General features: G+C 34.8%; 1 protein-coding gene across 1 annotated transcript in view; it reads left to right on the forward strand.

Annotated features, from left to right (window-relative positions):
• Positions 1-2,249: 2,249 nt before the first annotated feature.
• Positions 2,250-16,130, forward strand: part of CPEB2 (cytoplasmic polyadenylation element binding protein 2) — a 37,216-nt gene continuing 23,335 nt past the window's right edge. Inside the window, exons 1-2 of the mRNA XM_040065113.2 lie at positions 2,250-2,336; positions 10,335-10,385. Coding sequence (XP_039921047.1) covers positions 2,258-2,336; positions 10,335-10,385 — 130 coding nt within the window. The 5' untranslated portion in view covers positions 2,250-2,257. The remainder of the gene's footprint in view (positions 2,337-10,334; positions 10,386-16,130) is intronic.

Below are 16,130 nucleotides of genomic sequence, written 5' to 3' on the forward strand. Positions count from 1 at the left end.
CACCATGTCACCTGCTAGAGCAGTTACAAAGAAATTGTATGCACATGTTCCATGTTTTACTTTTCCATTTCTCTGTAAGATTTAGGACCAAGCAGCCCAGTTTTACAAATCAACCATGGCTGAGCTTTTAATGAGGCTCCTTCTCCACAGAGTGTCATTAAGTCTGTAATAATGACCATTTCCCAGACAGTCATGTGTTTCCTCCACTCATATGTATCTAGCAATGTTCAAAAAAATAAGTAAGAAAATATGTAATGAGCCTGTTACAAAGATAAAACACCATATTCGGTTCAGTCTGGTTTTTATCAGCACTAGTTCTTTTCCCTTACCAGGTGCAAAGGTAGCAAAGCGTGTTTTGTCTATACTCAGCATTGGTTTTTGCAAGAGTACTGACTACCTACGAACTAGTGCTGTAAACTGAATTTAAGACTTCATTAACAATCCCGATGAGATACCTTCTGAATGCTAGAGGACAGTAGGGAACAGGTCCTGCTTGGTCACTGCTCACACCTTCTATAGAAAGCAAGTTTGCTGTGGTAAAGCAGGTTCTTTTCATTGTGCTATTGGAAACGAACCTGCAAAGGCATGGAAGCAGATTAGTCACTTCAGTTTCATTTGGTGTTTCTCAGAGCAACTAAACTGAATAAAAGCCAGCCAGTCCAAAATAAAGGTTACTGTGCATTAAAATAGTGCTTGTGACTTGTTGGCACTCAAACCAAGTTGAAGGTTGCCTCATGAAGTGTCAGTGGCATTTGGTCCAGAATGTTACAGGAGACAAGGGAAACCTACTTTTTAAATTTGTGATTAAAATTGTTCGAGGGCTTCCAGAAATATTAAGTTTGATCAGATCCTTTATTTTTTAAGTTTGCCTACCCAACAGGAACCCATTACTCTTAACAGTTGTTTGAGATAGAGAGAGGTGGGAAAAAAGGCTTCTCCCTCTTCACCCTGAAGTTGACTAAACTTTTTAAGAGATGAAAGTAAAACCCTGGTTTCATCATAGCAAAGCTGATTTTAAGTCATAGTGTGTGATTCATAGAAAACTTTTGTTCCAAGGCTTGCTTTTTCACTCCTCCACCATGAAGAATACCTGTTTGCTGAGAGAGTTAGTTTGAAATTGATCTATGGTACTGCTGAACCATCATGGAAAGTCACAGCGAGTGTGGGTCACATACCTTCTACTTCTAGTATACACATACTAAGTGAATGGCTGCATCTTTAGGGAATTTCACCAGTCCTGGGATGTATATGATGTATTTCATCCTACTCTGCAGAATTACTATAGTGAAGACAGAAGACCACAGACAAAATTAAGGCACTATTACAGGATTTAAGTGCAGTACAGTCTAGAAGCCTTGAAAACAGAAGAGATTATAGTTTTACACAAGCTGTTTTCAGTTTCTGAAAGATATCCCAGAAAGACCAAAGAATTTAGAGGTCATCTTTTTTCTGTGTCTGTAACTTTGGTGTATTGGAAAACAAGGGAGAAAATAGCCTGGGTAAAACAAAATCAGTGAAAATATTTTTAATTCATTGCAATAACTTTTATTACTGTCAGTGAAAATATTTATAAAGACAGTATGGTAACTTCTTAATAATCATGTAAAAGAAATTATCCTCTATAAGGATAATAATCTGTTAGTGATACCTCCTTTTCATAGCTTAGCTTTAATTTTCTACCCTTTAACCATTAAGTGCTGACCATTTGTAACTCAAGTCTTTGTATGCAAAGGCCATGAAGTCAGCAAGCACAGCCTCAGCAGGGCTGGTGGCCCATACCAGGCACTTGGCCAAGCACCAAGAAAGTGCTCTCTTTTATGTGACGTGACTGTCCTTGTCCTGTAGTTCCCCACCTTCCTCACTATTTTACTTGTGCGTGAAATGAAATTGAACTCTTACAGACATTAGTCTCCTTCATTAATCAGCCTAATGCATAACTGTGCTATGGACCACTAGAACTGATTCAAGCAGTTTTGAAGGAAACAGGCAATCACAGGCTGTCAAATGCATACACAGCATTTGTTCACACTGCATCACACAGAGTTCTTCACACTGCATCTCTAGTTTTATATTTGGATGCTGTTAAAATTACAGTTAATAAAATCAGATCTTACTTTGTATCACTTTCCATCTCCAGAGTGTCTGAGTGGGCAGCTGTTAGAAGAAACCTGTGTTTGCCTTTCAAGTTTTTTGTTAAAAACTACAGGATTTGTATTCCAATACTAAGGCTTTTGTTTTCTTTTAGGATCGAAATAGAATGTATGACAGTCTGAATATGCACTCTTTGGAAAACTCCCTTATTGACATTATGAGAGCAGAACATGATCCACTTAAAGGTATGTTGTTGTGCTAAATAAAGAAAAAAGGGTCATCCATTCTGCATATTTGAATTAATACTAATTGTTAATTTAGATTCTAGGTTCATATGAAAATGGCAAATGAACTGTTTTCTCACTCAAATGAAAAGTCAATCTTAAACTATCTTTTACTGGAAACATGGTTTCACAGTTAGAACAAACAACTCCCAGTGTTGCCAGTTAATTTTCTCCTTCTCTACAGTGGAAGTTGAAAAGAAAACTAAGTCCATTGATAAAATCGGCTTTTGTCCTTTTAAGTGTTTTTTCAAATCTTCTGGAGGATTCTAAGGAATCCAAGAAGTCCAGAAATACAGCTGGCTATAGAATGCTGGTTCCTCTTACAGTCCTGAGCACTATTAAATCATTCGGCCACAGCACTAAGCATATAGTTAGCATATGTGGGCTTCCATTTTAACTCCTCTTTTCACTATACATTAACTCACTCTTGTGAATTCTGTTCTTCCATCATACTTTCTCAGGTAGCATTTACTACTGAACATCGGGGCAGGGAACGCAAACTGTTTCACTTGGACTGATCAGATGTTACTTCATTTGTGGTGTTCTAATTAGACTAACACAATCTAATTTTAAAATTATCCAAGACTTCAGGCTTGCTTTGTGGAAATTAAATCTCTGTATTGAAGCAATTGAAAAATAAAAAAGTCAATTTTTTTCTTTTGGAGCATTATTTATTCCCATCCATTCTCCATTTCTAGAGGCTCCTATACTTACTATATATTACATTAGCACAGAAGGGCCTGTTGTTCTCCTAATTTGAAGGACACTTTGCTGGTCTGCTCATGATTCTCTTAAGAACTGTTTAATCATTTGGAAGACCTGTAGCACTTAATGGTATTTTAATATTTAAAATAGTGAGCCAAAAGTTTGGGTTTTTTTCTCAAGCTGAGAATCTCTACAGAGCATCTCTAAGTATGTGGCATTTTCTTAAATCGCTAATTCCTTTGACTTTAAAGGAAGTGGAAGACAAAATTACATTTTCTTAGGTGTTTTTAAATCTGATCTTTCTTACTGCCTGAGAGAATTAATTCCATTTTAGCAATTTTATTTAAGTCCATTATTCAATTCAGTTTCTGTCTATTCTACATGTTTGCAAAACATTGTTAAGTAACACAAAAGGTTTGAAACCTGTAAACAGCTAGCCCAGTGGTAACTGCCGTGTGCTAAAAGCACATATGTGTGTTCAAAGATGAGGTGACCAGGTGTATCATCCCTTGCTTCTATTTGCCATGCTCTTTCCTTGTCTGAAAGCTACTGTTAGGCATAAAGCTAGAGAATGCAGATCTTCTACTGCAGTATACTGCCATTGGCGCCTCTCACATTCCTGAAGATGAAAACCAGTCTGTTTCTTCTTTCTGTACGTGCTGACACGACAAATGGAATTGGTTGCTCAGTTCCCCCTGCCATCTCACTGTTTTAATTTTGGCTCTGTAATGCGGAAGAGATTTCAGAGGCATAGGTATTTTCTATTCCCATAGGAAATACCAATTTTTATTTTTATTCATCTGTTCATATTTCATTATGTTACAATAGATGAAAATGGTGTATTTCCAATAATAATTTTCCAAGAGAGTAAGACAAGACAAAACATTAAGGCTTGAAAGTTAATTTGGTTCATACATAGATACCTTGAAAAACTGAGTAGTTTCCATCTGTGCTTTCTAGGGACATGAGAATATGGTGTCAGTCTACAGTTCAGAGATTCATTTTTTTTAAACGTTAAACAGTCGTGTTCTTGCCGTGATAATTCTGCTAAGTTTTATATTTGAACTAAAACAGATGGAAGCCACAGATAGTGATGAACTCAAAGGAAACCCATTTTTCTGTTTGAGTGCCAGAGAACAATGCACATGCCAACTGAATTTAAATAGAGTAATTGTGTGCTGCTATTTAAGTTGATGGATAAGATATTTTTTCTCCGTGGATGTGATTTTAGTTGAAACAGCTACGTTATTAACAATAAGGCACAAGAAATGTTCCTTACAGACTGAAAATGGAAGAGTTCTTGTGGTATATTGGCCTTTTAGTTCTTTACTGTCTTCTGATTTTTTTCACCATTTATTGGAATTTCTGTAATTTCTGAGCAACTTTGACTTTTTTTTTATTTTAATATGCCAACCATGAAACTTAAATTTGGTTATATCAGTCTCTGTGACTGATGACAGAAAATCTATCATTTATTTAAAACTCCATCATATTTGCTTGCAGAATGCACAGTATTAAGATGATGATGATGATTATTGTTAGCTTGTTGCTCTTATATATATAACATTTTGTTGTGACTAAAGAGTATTTTGTAACTAGAGAATATTTTTATGACAAGTTTTCAAGTAAGTCTAAGCACACTAAAACAGTGTGTCTTTTATATCTGATCACAACAGTAAAATGAATGTCCTTGGAATTTTAGGCACGTGTTTCAGATTTATCTGCTTACAATATCTGGAGTATGACTAAGCATCTTGTTTGAAATTTTGCACAGTGCAGAAAAGGCGGTCTGTGTACGAGCTCACAGCTTCAAGTTTAGCATGTCAACATCCATTTTAGGAGCAAGTCACACTTCACCACTTATGCTTTCATGAAACTGAAAAAAAAATTATTTTAAATATGATTCACTGAAAGCTAAGTTTGTGCCTGCCAGAAAATTGTTTATAGATGACTAGTTTTGGCTACATTTAGACAAAGCTTTGTCATTTTCAACACCCATGATCAAAAGAAAAGTAATCTTTAGCTTTCGATGAGATATTTTCAAGATGTTTGATTTCACTAGTCATTGCAGCAGAAATACTGATCATATTAAAACTAATCTTTCCCATGCAGCTTTCTTGAAACGCATTTCATAACAAGACCTTAAGTAATGTTTAAGATTATCCCATCCATTCAATTCCAGTGAAATAAAAACTGAAGTTAAATTAATTAATTTTTATATAATTGTTCTTAAATACCCTTTTTATTCTCCTAATAGTTCTTAAAACAATTGAGAGAAGAATTAAAATACTTATAGCCTGACAAATATAGGTATTGGTAATATAACTCTTCAGATATACCACTTGCATACCTGCTTTTTTTTTTTCCCCCTTCTACTCCCCCAAATATCAATGCATTTTACTGACAAGAACTGGGAAAGACAGTGCATTTGGGCTGAAACAGATCATGGAGAAAGCTTAGAAACAGTTGTTGTATTTTCTATGCAATATCTATTAGTATTGAGAAGACCGATTTAATGGTAATCATTACCTGCTGTTTTAAACACCTTTCTAGTAAAGATTGTGGCACAGAGAATATTGTCTTTCTTTCAAAGACATTAGTTTTATATTATGTATTATGAAGCTCTAAAGTTTAAAGCTGCACAGTTTCTTCCTAGAGTAATTCAAATTGTGCCAAGAAAAGAATTTCTGAGGCTGGGAAAAAAAATACAGAGAAAAACATTCTCTTCCTAGTCACATAAAAGGCTTTGAAACCTTACATACACATTGTTTCTTCTTTCTGTCATAGAAGCTTTTTCTGATAAAAGAATATATTTAAGACTGAGACACTGATTTGTTTGAATACATGGACTATCAAAGACAACCCATTTGGCCTCATTCTGACTTGCATAATTCATACGCAAGCATTGTAAAATGCAGTCCCTAGGTTTTCTGTAGCTAGGTGTTGTCCTGTTTGGGTTTGTGCTGTTGTCTTAACTACGCTGATTCCAAAAACTGTGCTTTCTGAAACTGCTCTGATCCTCAGCCGTTTACTCTTACTGGGAAAAGCTTGACTTGAAAGCTTTTTCTCTTCTACTCAGGAGATCTCTTGAAAAAAAAGGAAGAGGGGTAAGGAGTTTTTGATTCTCAGTCTCTCCATAAAACACATTAAGACTTCTTTTAAAAAGGGGGAGAGTAGACATGAAATATCAAACTTTTGAGTCTGTGAGTCAGTAATGTTTAAAGCAGGCATGTTTTAACATATGGGGATTCCTCCAGCAGTTTACTTAAATGTGAATAAAAAGTATGCATTTCTAAAAGTAGATACGAATTTGCCTTAAAATTAAAAAGTGACTATGTCAAGAAGAAGTTTGCAAAAATTTAAATTTCATTTTCCTCTATCAGTAACATGAGATTGCAGAAATGTTGCTAAAACTGAGTTTGTTACTCTTGCCTCATGTTTGGATTAGCAAGACTCTTAATTGGATTCCGTGGATAAAGTGGCCTACCAAAATTTATTTGAAGCTTTTAATTTTTTTTTTCTGTCCTTGCAGAAGAATGCATTAAGAAATATGCTTGAGGCAGGCAGTTCTGTTAATATTCGTTACATTTAGATAAGGAAGAGGAGGCTAGGTTTAATAGAACTCTAGTTGCATAAGAAGTGTCAGGCATACCTGCTGCTTCTTAGCAATGGTAGTTTCAGTTTAGCCATGATACATGAGAATTTTTAATTACCAGTAACATGGTGAAGTTCCAAGTTCAAATTTGCACAGAGATGATGATCTTTCTGATACAGAATGGTAATATTAGGCCCTGTATTTGTTCCAGATAGTAGCAGGTTACAAATTTTGGATTCTGTAGGCAAGTTCTGTAGAGAAGTAGTGAAATAATTACTTTACATTTTTCAGGAATGGACTAAGTCTATTATTTAAATATTAGATATTTTCTAACTAATTGGTAGTTGATTTTAAACTATTCAATCATCTTTATTGTTAAAACTACTTTTTTAAGCAGGTGGAGGCCACTGGAACTGCTAGAAGACCATTGAATGGTTTATACAGTTCTAGATTTCTGATATTGAAGCAGGATGGGATTAGATAGTATTTGTGCCTTGCTCTTACAATGGCTTTTGGTTTTTGTTTTTGTTTTTTTTAATGCATCAAACAACATGCAGTGAAAATAGCCAGCTTTAAAAAGATGTATGTGATAGAAGCAAAGTAAATCGTTACTAGATGGTTCTCCCATCTTCTGTATTCTACATAGTGATATTTTAAGTGTTGTTTAATGTAGTAAATGTTCATTTAATTAGAACAACCTGTTAAAAAATGCTATGGTCTGAGCTCTGTGTAAAACTGATCTTGAACCCAATTCCACGTGGGAAATGTTCTGAGTTTTTGTATGTCATGAAATTCAGGTGGATAGCCTAGAAAACAGTACATTTTACTTCAACAGATTAAGCTGAGTGGTAATAACCTAAATTAACATAATAAATAAGTAGCAGTGATTGCCTTTTGAAAAGTAAGCAAACATTCTACGTTTAAAATGTTTCTTAAAGTTGTAAGTCCAAGAGCTAGACCAGGTAGCAGATACAGGGGTTTAGTTCGTGGGAATACAGTAAGGTGTGATTTAATTGAAATAACTATGTAAATAAAACTTAGAAGTATTAATGCAGCAGTGTAATGAATATTGTTAGTTGTTTTCCTTTCTGACCTTGAAATCACTCATTATCTGCGTTAGCAAATTCATCTCCCCAACAGGTGGATGGGGTTTTGGGCTGCAGTTGTGGGTCCAGCTGCCTGGTGCAGTCCGTCCCTTCCACTCAATGAGAAGTCCTTCATTATTTCAGCTTGGCATCTGTGTTTCATGTGCAGCTTATTTGTGAAGCTATAAAGGGGAAAAAGCAAAAGAATGCAAAAGCAGAGTTATAAACTTTGAATTTACTATTTTTTAGAAGTTTTCCTCCACAGGTGTTGACACTAGTGAGCTTCTCTGTCCTACTAGGCCTTAAATCTGACTTCTGTTTATGAGATCATTGCAGGAACAAAACCCTATCCTTTGTCTCTCTTGCTAAATAGGAAAAGAGGATAAATTCAGACAGGGAGAAAGACTGTCACCACAGACTTAAGGAAATTTGAGATAATGTCTCACAATTTCTTTTGTTATTCTCGATAAATACACTATTCTAATTTGCAAGGAACACCTCATATTGTTACAAGTATTTCTATAGTAATGTATATAAACATGATATGACAGTGATCCTGGGAAATTCTTCCTGTTAGACAAATGAATATTAGCCTTGATAGAGCAAAAATCTAAGAAGTATAGCAAAGTAATTTGTAACCCAGGCTGAGCTGTGGCAGCTCTGAGAGTGCAATTTAAAGATGCCTTTTTCCTCATTCTTTGCCTATTTTACCAGCATGCATTGCTAGAAGGGCAGAATGTTTATAGTTCCAAGAAACATTAGATGTAACTTTAGATGTTCAGTTTGACAGAACAAATGTTTTAAAACTTGAAGACAAGAAACATAAAGAAATGGGCTCCTACAAAGGTCTTTATTTAGTATTTTGCCTAAGCCTACTCAAAGGTTCTGTTGAAGTTAGAGAAGACAGCAGAGTCCTTCTGCATGGCATTCATCTGCCCTTCTCCAGGAGCCCGCTCTAGCCTTTCAGTGCTTCCAAATTCAACAGCAAATTGTTCTTACCTAATGTGTATGTGTTCTGGTACCATCCATTCTTACAATAAAAAAATCTGGGGGATGACAAATAGTTCATGGCTGTATAAAAATCTTTCTGCCACAATGCCTGTAAATAGTAAGGCAGAACAAAATTTCTTAAATTATCTTAATCTTGCTATTTTGAAGTTTTACATTTCAGAGTTTGCAATGTGTACATTTTCAAATTAATTTTTGACAGAAAATTACTGTGTTGGTTTCTTACAGGAGAATAGCAAAACCTAAACCCTATTGTTTACAGATTTACAACAAAATTGGTTTTTAACCCCAAAGGTGTCCCTTGAGACTCAGCTACTTGAAGAAATTTCTAGTCTTGCTGCTAAGCTCATGTGTTTAGCAGCAGTAAAGGACTAAACAGAGTATGACAAGGATTTCTAGACAGCCTTAATATATAGCTTGCTGATTTGGTTTTCTTTCTTTTTTTCCCCTGGGGTTTCTTTTTCTTGCAAGCCATCTGCATATATATGACTCTTTAAAAATGTGTGAGTTCTACATGCCCATTGCTTCCAGACTCGGGGTTCTTCTTTATGCCTCTACAAGCATTCCCATTTTCCCATTTCCTTCAAAAGACTTAGATTTTTAAGTCATATATATATATAAGTATGTATATGTATGTATGTATAAAAAATATTCTTCAGATTATAAGCAACCAAGCATATTTGAATAGCAAGATAGATTGCAGTGAAGCTTTTTGCACATTAAACCACACTTTTTCCAAACACAGTGGTTATTTGTAAATGTCTCTCTAGGTCAGTGTGCACTACTGGTATGTTTGCAGCTTCCTGTAAACAGAAAAAGTCTCCTTTAATAAAATGGAATTTGTAGTGAAAAGACACTTCAGCTGTGCATTTTAAACCATTCATTTAACTACTAAAGTATTAAATGCCACTGGTGTAGAAAAATGCAAATTTTGAAAAATTCTAATGTCAGGATATAAGTTTTTAATATAATTTTTTATTCAGTCTAAAATGCTGAAAATTTTATCTATAATAGTCTTTATATTTTTTGTATCTGTAGATAAGCAACTGCTCTAATTTTGTTAGACTTACTGAAAAGTATTACATACCAGGGTTATATGAAATACACCGAGATGCAGTCATAAATCAGTTAATAAAATTTTCATGCCTCACTTCTTATATAACATAATTTTTCTTAAATTGATTCAGTAGAGAAGCACTAAGTTGTAGAAATGCCACGCTGTTAAGCAATGTGCATAGTGCTGTTATTCACAGTCACTGTGAAAGAGAAGACTAAAGCAGTCAGCGCTATTTCTGGGTGTCATGAAACAAAAAGTGGCTTTATCCTATTGGAGCTGATCCCAAAGTACACTGCAGATCTTATGACCAGAGAATTAAGGTTAAGAAGTCTGTTCTTGTCAGCTTTAACTTGGGTCAAGGGTATTGTTGGTTAATGTGCTTGGAGTTAAATATTAGCTCTTTATTTCCCTTAGGCAAATTGTAAGCAGTGGTTTTTATTATATTTTCTAGCATAATAGCTAAAACCTCTACATTTGTTTTTTTTCTTTGGTTTTTGTTTTCTTTTAAGGTCGCTTGAGTTATCCACATCCAGGGACTGACAATCTTCTGATGTTAAATGGTAAGTTCTAATCTTATAACAGTTTCTAATTATCTCTAGCTTAGTTTAAATCTGACATGTTGGTATAAAATTATACTACTATATTCTGTTACTGAATTACTTGCCTCTAGTCTTCAACACTGATGGGACTGTTGCCATTTTTTTGGAGTTGAATGGCAAGAACTAATCTTGCAACAGCCTTTCATTATATCTGGCTTATTGGAAATCTGAAATGCTCATAATGATGCGCTAGTCTTTTTTGTTCTCAAGCAAACCAGGGTATGTTTTCCAAAGAGCTGTAAGAAATCTATTATACTGAAACAGGAATTAGAAAAATGAAAAACAGAAACACATGTTTTTCTATATTGGGTAAATAAAGAGTGCACTAGACACTTTGTATTACATTTGTGTGAAATAACATTTTATTTTTGTTGGGGTTTTTGAAAGTGGCTTTTGTCAAGCACGTGTCCAACCATGAAATATGCTGAAGTTAGAGTTCATGTTCATGTTCGTCTCCCAGTAGGTCAGACTTCTTGAACATCTGCTACTCAGTGAAGGCATGAACTTTAGCCTTTGTTCAAGGCTAAAGAAGGAAGCACAGCTTGGTAATCCATCTAAGTCAATAATAAATCAGGGGTTTTGCACATAATGTTTTCTGCATTGGGAAAAGTTAGAGCTGTAGTGCTGCAGCTTCTCTAGGTTAGAAAACGTGGAAGCTGTTGTACACGAAGTACACCTTTGTCATTCACTTGATGAGTCTAAGTATTAACAGTAAAGATCTCTTAATAAAAAATATGGCCAGAGGACATTTTTTGTACTTTGGAATTATATAGAGGGTTTTGTTGGTGGTGGTTTTTGGTGTTTTTTATTGCCTTACCCATCCTGCTCAGTCATTTACACTTGTGCAAATGAATATAAAATGTAAACAAATATATATTTTCCCTGCATAACACTGAGTAAATGTTTAAAATTTTAAGGAAATTAAGATTTACATTTATATCCAGTAAAGGAAAATACTGCACAATGGCCATTTGAATAAGTAGATACTTTGGTATTGAATAGGTAACTTTAAGATAATAGGTACCTATTTAAGAAAAAATAGGTACTTAACCATTGAAATAAAATCAGTGTTTAGCCAACACTATTTTAATTACTCTACACTGAATATCAATGTGTTTGATGTCACAACATTTACGACGTTTTACTTGCTGTATTTAACTGCAGCTTTAAGGCATATTCTGCAAACTGGTTTGTTCAGGTGGTGTATGTGCAATTGTCATTATCTGCTGCTGTACAAGGAAGCGTTAGTTGGGAAGGTATGAAGAGAAACTGAAATATTTCAGTGAGATGGATGCAAGAAAATATTTTAATTCATTTAATTTTACTTAAAATGGGGAACTTCTCTTTTTAGAGTTCTGCATGCTAAAAAAAGCACATGGGAAACTGCTGTTGACTCTGTGGAATACCTAGGAAAGAAGGAATTTGTTGTTATCGCAGGCACTGGAAAAACACAGTGGTACAAGTCTAACCTAAAAACTTACCACAAAGCTAGAACATGCACTGAAGAATATCTTGCTTTAACGCTGGTGTGGTTTCTCTTGTACTTTGAAAGGTAGCGCTGAGTGTGACTACTGTCCTCTTTAAAAACTGCAATGTTATTTTCAGTAATTGAGATAAAAATAACAGTTTGAATATCTAAAAAGTTTTGCAGCACATAATTTTTAAAATTACACCCTTTAGAATTTAATTCAGAGCCTTGTTGTGTAGAAACCTAGTCTCTACCACATAGCTGGAGTCTGATGTAGCTGTCGGTGCAGGCCGGGGCAGCCAGGAACACTCTTCAGAGCCCCTTCAGGTTGGTGTGTCTTAACTGCAGCTTCATGCAGCTCAAGAACAGAAGCACTGGGAACAGCTTTTGGGAAGCCCCAGCTGCTCAGACTCTGCTCAACCTTCCTTTCTTAGCAAGAATCGAGAGACTTCCTCCAGATGTGCAGTAATGAGAGTTATCATTTGAAAACCTGTTGATGAACTTGCAGACTTCAATTTCCTTCTTCACTTAAAGTCAGTTTAAGGCAACACTTCCCTCTATCCCTGTAACTGGTGCCTTGGAGGGAGATTCGGGAAAAGAGGAGTTGGTAATTCAAAAACTCATATTTGTCCCTTAGTTTCTCAGTGAATACTGTAGTAGCAATGAGGAGGAGTAAGAAGACTAGACCTTTGTAAAAGCAAATCACAAATATTTTTAAACCTCCTCTGACCATTTATGCATGCACTAATACTTAACACTGACCCTCTCTGGATTTTAGTTGGATTAATTTTGGTGAACTCATATCTGGATTCCAGAAAGATTCTAATATGAGCCAGGCTGAAATTGTGAAGCCCTTTAAGACTACCTCTAGCGAAAAGGTGGTTTTCAAGGTATTTTTAGGTAGTTTTTCCTCTTCTTAAATGATAGAGTTTTTCCCAAATCATTTAAAATGTACTTACTGAACTGTACCTAATATTAATATTTACAGTTTTCATTATTTAAATTAATGAAATGATCTAATGGAAACCTGATTTATATGTTTTAATAAATTATATATAATTATGTATCCATTTCAGCTTAAGCTGTAAAAAAAGTAATGCATTTTTAATGACTGTTATCTCTCAAAAGTCAAAAAAACCCCTTTGGAATGGGTATACCTGCCTTCATCTTTCTCAGCTTAGAGAGAACATTTGTGAAGCAAGTAATAATGCATGAGTCAAGTTTATTGGGATGTTGGGTGTTTTTTCCCATTACGGGGCTCCCCACGCCTTCTATAGTTTTAATACCTTGAATTTTTTCAATGGCTGTTGAAACATAATTCCTCATTTGATTAGTTTAGCAAGGGCATGTTAGACTTCTTAGAGATACTATAACTGGTTGTGCTTCTAAAGAAAGCTATAGAACTTACTAAACTTCCTATACAGGAATTGCTAAATGAACTTCTGTAGCCTTTTAGGCATGCCCAGCTTGAATGGTCAAAATAATGTCTTTCAGCCTATGAAGGTGTTACTTCTAAAGAAATCTAAAGGTGTTACTTCTAAAGAAATCTAAATGGAATTTGGGCATAGGCACACAAATCATGTAGAATAAAATGGGAATTAGGCACCTACCTCCTTTAGTCTAGACTCTTGGGAAATTATTGCTGTAACTATTTATGGATTTCTTTTAATTACAATTATTAATGAAAAAGGCTTCATCATGTCTGTCACTATTTGATCATTATGTTGGAATGTTAGTGACAAATAGTATTTTATCTTCCTATAAACTTCGCAGTTATCTTTGTAGGAAGTTTGCCTGGTAGCTTTTCCTGATACACAACATAGTATTTTTAGTTCAGCTCAGTCAGTCAGTTGAGTTACTTCAATATGTGTATCTTTGATCTCTGGTTATGTATTTAAAATATGTGTCTGAATAAAATTAAACCATACATTTGGTATCTTTGTGGTGACATTGCTCACACAGCATACAGTTCTCTTGTCTCAACGTTAGATAAGCTTGCACAACAAATGTATTTACTTCTGTCTTAAATCTATGAGCTGATTTACATTGCAGAAAGGGGGATTTTAATTTTTCTGATGGGTGTAAGCTGTATTAGTATGCAACTTCAGGGATAGAGAAAAAGAGGGTTTTAGCTAAAAGAAAATACCTTTGATGTATATAGAGCACTCTTAATTTGGGAAGGTTCCAGTGTTAATGGATTTCATTTTTATTTGGCATCATTATACTTTTTGTATGTGTTGCCTAATTGATGTTTTCTGGAATAAAAATGTCTTTCATGCATTCCCACTCATTTGAAATCTTTCCAAGTTACTGGCTAATTAAAATATCCAGCTTTATAAACTAAAAGACAAATTTCTGTATGATTTATTATTTGGACAAGTTAAGGAAAACAGTTTAATCTCTCCTTTTTTGTTGCTGTAAATCAATTATTTGCATGCAGTGTCTGGCCTTTTCCGAAAGAGCTGTCTTCCCTGCAATTATTTATCTATAAACATGTGCACTGATTATGTGTATGTTACATACATCTGTATAATCTAGATATATAGGTAAACCTGTAATTAACTATATTTATACAGCTGCCATGCTCTGTAAGCATGCTTGCTCTGTAAGGTGTAAAACATTATATGCATATTATTTTAATAAATATGTAAATTCTGCATTTTTCTAAATGCAAAGTAGCACTAAATCCCTGCCCAGAGTAGTTTGCAATCTAAATGAGCAAGACCAATACATTTTAGGGAGGAAGGTTTACCATACAAGTAAAGTAAATGATGTAACAACACCCAGTATGGTTTTTCTCCCGTTTTCCCTGATTTCATTGTTTTGCTGAAGCAAGAAATACACAGATAACTTTGGTACGTCATTGTAATTTCCATATATATAAAATACTGCACCATCTACTGTTTTGACTGCATTGGGGTTTTTAAACATTTTAGTAACTCTTGTTTGTTTTTCTTTAAAATTACTATTGCCTTTTTTGAATGCACAAAGAAAAAGATTTCAGTTGTTCTGTAACGAGATATTTTTCTGCATATCAACTTGTCTTAACTCTGAAAATGTAACAGAATAGCTGAGCTGGTTTGGTTGGCTGAAAGGGTCAGAAGTAAAGAAAAGCAGTATCCTGACACTTGTGCCCAAAGATGAATATTAGTATGCATCACTCTATTATCCTTTGAGAGAGAACACAGCACTGCAGACATTGCTGTGGATGGACTGCGCTTGAATTCTCCCTGCTTACTCTAGTTTTATTTGTGGATGGAATATTAAAAAAAAAGAAGCGTGTGAGGTTAGGCAAGGGCTTAGTGACGCTACTGTTAATGGTATGTGGGAGTCACTTTGGCCAGGAGTCAGAAAAGAATTGGGCATGCTGCAGTACTGACACAGAACTGTGTGTCTTCTGGCAGGGCCTGGCTTCAGGGAGAAAACATGTCTGAAGCTTAGCAGCAGTCTCCCCAGCGCCTAGCGAGAGAGCTGATCACACAGAATACACTGTTTTCGTGGATTCTATTTTGATGTCAGAAATCTGAATTAAAGTGTTTCCACTTGGTTAGATACACAGGTCTCTTTCAGAAAGTGGCGGTTTTTTTCTTTTTTCTGTTTTGGCTTTCTAGTAGAAATTTTAAAGATCTGAAAACCTTTAAGCAAAAACTATTCTCTTCAATGATAATTATTTCAGGTCAGAGAGAATAAATCTGAGCAAGTTCAGTGCAGGTTGGATAGAAAGATGATGACTCTTGTGTAAAAATAACTATTCTAAGGGAGACAAAAGAAAAAGCAAAAAAGATTTTTCAGAATCCCATAAGCAATCCACCGAATTTCTAGTCGAAAGGGATCAAGACAACAAAGGGAAAAAAAATATTAAATCTAATAAAATTTTTGAAAGCCCCTAACAAAATAGGAGGTACCAGGATATAAGTATTTCATAATATGAGAATGGAACAATAAATGACATTTATAAATCATTGATTTTATGAGTCTATATGTATTTCAGTAGCCCAGAACAACAGTTGCTTTTAAGAGAATTGTATGTATAGATGCCTCATAAAATCAAAACAATAATTCCAAGACACAGCAGTCTGTTCCTAAATGTTGCTGTGGTCTTATGGTTAATAGTAAAATGTGTTTGGATACTGAACTCCACTGTGTAATGATTAAAGTAATTTTTCTCAGATACCGAGTCTGTTAAACAGGAATAGAAAATACTTTGTGAAAATGTAACTATGAAATTACACAAAGCT

The sequence above is a fragment of the Hirundo rustica genome, chromosome 5, assembly GCF_015227805.2.
Source record: "Hirundo rustica isolate bHirRus1 chromosome 5, bHirRus1.pri.v3, whole genome shotgun sequence".
Taxonomy (NCBI): domain Eukaryota; kingdom Metazoa; phylum Chordata; class Aves; order Passeriformes; family Hirundinidae; genus Hirundo; species Hirundo rustica.